This window comes from Polypterus senegalus, chromosome 12 (genome assembly GCF_016835505.1).
Source record: "Polypterus senegalus isolate Bchr_013 chromosome 12, ASM1683550v1, whole genome shotgun sequence".
Taxonomy (NCBI): Eukaryota; Metazoa; Chordata; class Cladistia; order Polypteriformes; family Polypteridae; genus Polypterus; species Polypterus senegalus.
Genome location: NC_053165.1, coordinates 75,658,987 through 75,666,373, shown reverse-complemented (window position 1 = coordinate 75,666,373; position 7,387 = coordinate 75,658,987). Strand labels below are relative to the sequence as shown.

At 49.1% G+C, this 7,387-nt stretch overlaps 1 protein-coding gene across 4 annotated transcripts in view; it reads right to left on the bottom strand.

Annotated features, from left to right (window-relative positions):
• Window positions 1–798: 798 nt before the first annotated feature.
• The window catches only part of ttc28 (tetratricopeptide repeat domain 28), a 473,813-nt gene continuing 467,224 nt past the window's right edge, over window positions 799–7,387 (bottom strand). For all 4 annotated transcript variants that reach the window (XM_039772324.1, XM_039772327.1, XM_039772326.1 and 1 more), the window contains 2 exons: window positions 6,791–6,898; window positions 799–2,778 (listed from right to left, as the gene is read on the bottom strand). In XM_039772324.1, the coding sequence (XP_039628258.1) occupies window positions 1,154–2,778; window positions 6,791–6,898 (1,733 nt within the window). In that variant the 3' untranslated portion in view covers window positions 799–1,153. The remainder of the gene's footprint in view (window positions 2,779–6,790; window positions 6,899–7,387) is intronic.

Below are 7,387 nucleotides of genomic sequence, written 5' to 3'. Positions count from 1 at the left end.
GCTTGTGAAATCACTATATAGGATCATAAAACCATTCATAAAGTGCTAAGGATGGCCTCCCAGAAGGGCTTATCTCTGCTAGAATATGTTTTCTTATTTGGCCTGTGACGCGATAAACAACCATACTGTGCCCCTCAAAATAAGACGCAGACCCCCTGCTTGTAACACTTGTCAAGCCTGCAGTGGAGCTGATGAGCTGCTGAGTGCCAAACAGTGCAAGAATCCCAATGATGGGTGAGTGCCCTGGTTTCTGTTGCCATAGTAACTCAATCCCACTCGCACAAGTTGGACGGTGCTTGAGATGGAGGCGAGGCGTGTCATGTGTGCCACCTTCATAGCCCTTGGCATATTGCATCACACTTGAGCCCGAGGGGGGAGGTCAGACACCTGATCATGCCATATCATGTCATATATGGACAGTGCGCTTTATAGGGGGGGTTGTTGTTTGTTATAATATTAATTCATCAATTAAGAATTCTATTTACTCAGTTACTGAGGTTCCTTAAAAAGCCACATTTACTGGTTGGGACAAATAAAGTAAAGTATATAGTGCCTTTCACATCTATCTATATCTGTTATATAGTGCCTTTTGCTTATCTATCTATCTATCGTAGACCAGATTTGAAATAAACTTGGCAGTCCAGATAGTACACCTGGTTAAAGCTGAGCCTGAAGTTTGTGAGGTGCCAGTGGGCTGAAGTCCAAAGTGTGAGTCTTACCTTCCACAACAAGCACGCTGGCAAAGCAATGCAGGTGGGCACAGCTGGTGAGAAATGAGGCACGGGTGCCAGGCAGTCATACATGGTACGTAACATTTAATAACAAGAGGAGAAACCATGCTTTAATAGAGACACATACGTACATCACAAAGAGATGGGGCCAAGTGCCACCTGCAATTCGAATAAAAATAGGAGCTCCTTTGTACAAGATACACGATTTTCCAAGTTATAAAAAAGTTGGGTACTGCTCAGGAAACACAGAATTTTAATTTACAAAAAAAAAAAGAAAACAAAAATCCCAAAAAGCCCATGTCGTGAACACAGTGACACGTACGTTCACAGAAGATGGTCGGCTGAGTGCCCGCCGATGTGCCAGGGTCCAGTGGAACACGGGCAGGGGGTGCGGGCAGCTACTCCGCAAACCCCCCCTACACTCAGCATTTGGACGACGGGAAGAAGCGGCCGGGCGACAGAAACTTGTAGCCGTTTCCGGACGGCAGTCGCAGTGGCCGCCCTCCCGGACTGCTGCTGGTGGACGCAGAGGGTGAGGGGGCGACAGTCTTCTTGGTCTCGGGCCTTTTGTGCCCGTTGGGGGGGTTCTGCATCGTGGAGGTCAGCTCCACCGGCCGAATGGCAAGTTCCTTGAGTTCGAGGCCGTCTAGGCCTTTGTCCCCCTTGCCGTGTCTCGGCGAGAGGTTGAGCAGGCTGAGGACGTCACGTTTGGAAGCACCAAGACTGCCACGCAGAGCACGGACCGGCCCGGAGTGCGGTGGCTGGGAGGCGTTGGTCCAGAAAGTCTTGAGGTTGTGGATGGCCTGCACTTTCTCGTCGATGGCTGCTAGCCTCAGTCTGTCTAGGTCGGGAGCGTCCGCTGGGCTGGAGCGTGCCGATCCAGTGGAAGAGTATGACAGAGCAGGGGAGGGTGCGCTCCCGCCTGGAGACTGGTGGCCAGAACTGGGCGAGATGTTGCTGGGAGACCTTGAGATGTGAGCGCTGTATGGCGAGCTGGGGTATTTCAGCTTGAATTGAGCCAGGCTGTGAGCATCGATGGTGGGCGACGGGTGCCCACTTTGCGGACTCGAGCCGTCCTTGAGGGAGGTCTCCGACACCGCTGGACTGTTGTAGCCGGAGCTCACCTTCTGCAGGGAGGAGGTCCTTGACGGAGGCTTGGGCTTCACGTTAAGGGGCGACGACTGGCTCTTCAGGCTGACGCTCTGCGGCCGGCTGAAGGCGCTCGTTTCCGAGGACCGGAACGCTGATCCGCCAGTGGGCGTGCTGGCCCCGCCAATGGGCTCGCTGACACAACTGCTCTGGCTGCCGCTTCTCTGGAGACACTCCACGGCGATGAGGTGGCTTTGAGTTTCTTCCAGAATCTTCTGAGCCAGCTCCTGGGGATCGAGTTTGGGCGCCTTTTCTTCCTGGGATTTGACGGTGCTGTCCGTTTCAGTGCTGGACTGGTCCGACTCTCCAGTGTCGGAGCTGGTGACCTTGCCCACCTTCTGGAAGGGGGAATTGGGGCTGGGGATGAGAGTCATCTTGACGGGAGAGGTCGGTGTGCTGACGCTCCCCCTGCAGGACACCGAGGCACCATAGCAGGCTCTGTTTGCCTCCTGCTCGATGCCTTTCATCTGTTTGCGGCTCCCCGGCAAAGGGAGGGAGTCGCAGTTTCCTGCCAGGGGTTCACTGCTGATGATGGAGAACCCTTCATATTCCTCATCGTCTTTGCTAGAAGAAGCCCCAGCATGGGGGGAAGAACGGCTTCTGGGCACGGAAGACTTGTGAGAGAAGATGCCCTTCAGACGCTCGTAGTCCGCTCGACCCCTGTGGCCCGCGTACTCAGTTGAGCTCTCGCACTTGGATGCAAAGCTCATGGAAGAGGCGATGGAGCTCAGGCTGTAGACGGAGATGGCGTCAGACGCCATGCTGTCTGGCCCCGTGGGAGAGAAGGGAGGGTGTGGGTACCCCAGGGGCACCGGGTTGGAGATAGACTGGGCAGAGGCTAGGGACTCCAGTGAGGACGAGCTGTCGAGGCTGAGGCGTTTGGGCAACTCTGTTGAATCTGAAAGAGAGGGGAACAGGGTGAGAAGTGTGACCCCTAGTGGTGACACTAGCAACAACAACATGAACAGTCAGTGACTTTTAACGGTGAAGTCCTTTCCTCAGAGACTTGGCCCTGAGTCTGGAGTGTGCCCATTAACAGCTCCTTCAGCCAAAGCGCGTATTGAAGTCCTAACTGAAACATGTCATGGACTCTGGAGAAAAGCAGCAAAAGGAACTCTAACCAAACACGTGGCCCAGTTTCAGGAGCGCGCCCCCTAGCGGTGACAGTAAGAACACCTGGGGCCTCATGCATAAACAGTGCGTACACACAGAAATGTGGCGTAAGAACTTTTCCACGTTCAAATCACGATGTATAAAACTTACACTTGGCGTAAAGCCACGTACTTTTCCACGGTACCTCATACCCTGTCGTATGGAAGTTCTCCACTCGGTTTTGCAGACTGGCGGCACCCAGCGTCAAAGCAGTGCTACTGTTCCTGTGTGGTTACTCTTTATTTTCCTGACGTGGCTTTATAAATACACTGAAACTAACCGCATATTGTTTACTAGTGTAATGCATCTGATTGTAATTAACTTGTAACAATATAATGGTCCAGGGAACAGCCATAGTATTCCAAATACCAGAACTGCTTTAGCGTTGTTACTCTAACTGCACCTTCTTCTTCTTTCAGCTGCTCCCGTTTGGAGTTGCCACAGCGGATCATCTTTTTCCATATTACTCTCACTGCACCACAGTATTTATATCACTGTATCTGAGTGGGAATCACAGCAGCAGCTGATCGGAAAGAGAATTATCGGGATACGGCATTAAGCACACGCTGTCTCGGCCACTGCAAAACGTTTCAAAACCTTTCCTGTACGGATCTTGCAGTTCAGAAACAGTTTCATCCCAAGAACTCTAAACGCACTCAATCAATTGTTCCTTGTAGAACTGTTTGGACTTATAAGTACAATCACCTCACTGTAAACTTGCACTACAGTTATAATATTACACAAACTGCGCCAATTTATAAAGCGCGTATTTACATATGATGACGATATCATTTTTAAGGTGAAATGCAGCAAAATATGTTTATTACATTATACAGATAAAACTTTAACTTCATTTAAATAATCTATATTCTTCACTGGGACTGGTGTAAAGGATAGAATAATTAAACATGTACTACGAAGATATTTCAATGTTCTTTAAACGTTTTGAAGAATCAGCGCTCTAAGCTTACAGATGGCTTAACGTCTATTACAGAGCTGATTGTGTGGCGATCGGTTACTTGGGTAAAGAAAAGCAAGGACTGCAGCGGCAGCTACGCCAACATATATTGAATATAAAACAGAAAGAGAAAATAACAACACAGCTAAAAATGCAGCGGCAAACCTCCGACAAAAGTTAAACGCTTGTGTCTTGAGCACGAGGAGGCTATGCAGTGTCTGCAACGGACGTGGCCATCCACCGTGCATAAGATACCATATTGATATTGGTGGGCGAAGGAGCCACCGATTCTTCCTCTGCCCCGGGGCACCACAAGCCTAGAGCCGCCCGTGAGTACTGCTGCAATAAATTATTTCATCAAAGATCGCACACAATCACTGCACCACCGTGTTCCCATGTTTAATAACGTGCTTCAACTCCTATCATCACGAAAATGATATCGCGTATACATCTCAGTATTTTAGTTATTCAGAGAGCTGTAATATCACGAATGTAATGGATTCTGTATCCTGTCGGAGGAAGAGAAAGCCGGTTTAAGAAGCAAGTAGTGATTCACACACATAGAGCACATAGAAGATCAAATACAAAACAAAACATATAACGTGCTACTTTAGTTACGATGGGATTTGAGAAACTGGTTAATTAAACGATTTTAAGATGAAGTTTATGATGTTCTACTTTAATGACAAAATAAACTATGCGATTAAAGTGGAAATGTCGAGATTGAAGTTGATATTTCGTGGTTTTTTTACACTGTGTGCCTTTTTATTTTTTTTTTTGTCTGTACCCTAATAAGCTTTCATATGACACTCAGACGGTGGGCTACAATTCCCCTTTTCACAGCGACTTTGATATCTGACAACTTCTTTTTTATTTCCGGCACTGCGCGATTTTGTGACCTTTCAAGTTTCTCCAACACGCTATGTCACTCGATCAACTTCCTTTTGTTGATTATACCACAGTTTAAATAAACAAATAGTACGTGTTTCCTTTGCCTCCACTTGGTATTCGCTGAAATTCTTATATTTTCCCCGTGCTTTTCCCATTGTCTTTTCACAGAAGGCTGAGCTTAAGGGCGATTTATATTGATTTGCATATTCAAAGAGGCGTAATTCTGGGAGGAGTTGGGGCGTTACATGAAGTGCGTGCACGAGCGTTACTTTTCACGCTGATCGGGATTTATGTAGCGGAAGAACGTGGAAGTTGGAGTACGCACAGATTCCTGCATCTGGATTTTTATGTGCGTAAGCACATTTCGGCTTTTGTGCTTACGCCACGTTATAGTGCGAGTTCTACGCATGGCGTTATACATGAGGCCCCTGGTTCTGAAATCCTAACTCATCCCAGACTCTGGAGTGCACCCACTAGGAGGGAAGTCCTCGCCAAACACTTGCTGCGGTTTGTGAAGGGCATCTCCTCAAACAGCCACTGTAGCAAGTGACTCCTGACCTAAACGTCTGTCTTGAGCTCTGAAGTGCGCCCCTAGGTGGCACAGCCCCTCATACTTCAGTTCTAGGCCTAACCCTAACCCCAGTGTCTGCGTTGAACCCCACAGCAGCAGCAGATGCCTCATCCTGAAGTCCCAACACAAAGACTAAGAGTCTCACACCTTCCTACATGTCTCAGCTGTGCTATTAGCTAAACGTCCAGGTCTGAAGAACTGAATGGTCTCCTCTCACGTGCCACACTTCTTATGTTCGTACACCTGAGCCTCTGCTGATCTGCTGGTGATGACCCCTACCAGAAGGTGTTGCAGCCATCGACCATTCGGTGTCGGCACGCAGGGTCAAGGAGGGCCACACACCTTCAGCAAGTGTAAAGCCATTCTGTGTCCTCAAATCTGTGTCAGGGTTTTTATCTGCCAACAGTCAGCAGGCTCCTATCACACTGGGGCTCATCTGTTGCTCAGGCGTAAGCCTCAGAAGCCTGGTTGGGTGGTCTGCTTCCTCCTGTAGCCATCTACTAGCCCTTGTGGGATGGAGGGGACAGTTTTGATGTGGGCCATGGCCGTTGCAGCTGTAGACTTGTGATGTTAGAAACGGAAATTCCAAATCATTTCTGTTGCTTTGGCTCCCATTTAATTGTTTGATTCCCATAACTGAGTACCCACATGTTATAAAACTGAGTTAAAGGGGGTTTGCAATCTCAGTGGCATGGATGAAGTCCTGGCCTGTCAGATACCTTGGTGGCAGAGACACTGACAATACTGTCATTGCCAGTGACAATAGGGCAGCAGGTCCCAATGCTGCCTACCAAGTGCAGTGCCAGCAGCTACTTAGGAGAGAACGGGGGTGGCAAACCTGTGTGAAGTTCCCAATTTTGTGAGGTGCCAACAGGGACCTTGTAATCAATACCTGTCTCCCTGCTCCCCAGGATCTCTGAGACCAGCTTGGGCAGACCTACTGGGCCAGTCCTGGGGAGATGTCTGTCAGACTGGTCATCTCTGTCTTGTGGAGGAGTGGGGGCAGCACTGCTGGAGCATCTGGGCACTTTGAAGTATCATTGTGGTAGATGACTCCAGTCGCAGTAGGCAGCTTTACAAAACAAAGTGATGGCGACATAATGGGGTGGGGGGGTGGGGGGGTGAGGTGTCACAAGTGAATGAGACTGCAGGTCTCAAACTGGTCACACAACTAAAAGAGACCTCAAACCTCCAGGTCCATGACACGGCCTCCACATGAGCAGCTTTGACCTCACGGTGGATCTGAATGGACACGAAGACCACAGAGAATTCTAGGACATCTGACCCCCGAAATGAAGACACAGCCACTCAAGCAGGGAGCTCAGGTGGTCAGCTTACCAAAGAGAGCCAGCAGAGACTGCAGGGCGAAGTGCATAGTGCGCCGATTGGCCTGCTTCCCCGTCTTCAGCACGACCTCCTCTTGTCCAACCTCACAAAGGTCAAAGCCTGGGGGACAGAAAAGACAAAGTGACAGGGTGAGAGTCGGGCCTGGCATGCTGCTGTGCATCCGAGATGGCGTGTGTGGTCTGCCATGGGTGTGTAAAGGTAACGTGACATGGCCAGTGGACAACGTGAATGGTCAGTTTCAGTTAAAGCTGTGGTCACTTGATACTGAGGGTGAGGACAACTCATTTGTGTCCATCTAACTGAACTGAACTGGAGTCTTGACACAGGACAATAGCTGCCCCCACTCAAACATCTTGTGCTTTATCTGGGACAATAATAACCCTATAAACCTACCATATGGCACCTTACACTTTCATCTGTCTACCTCTCAATTATATAGCAGCTTTCATATCTATCACTAATAACAGTGGCAGAGAGTGGCGTAGCAATGTATCTCATGTTGATTAGCACATGCAAAGAAGAATGTCACATAATTGTACACAGGACAATAAGGGCCCTCCCTATAAGCCTTAGCTGCCACATCAAGCT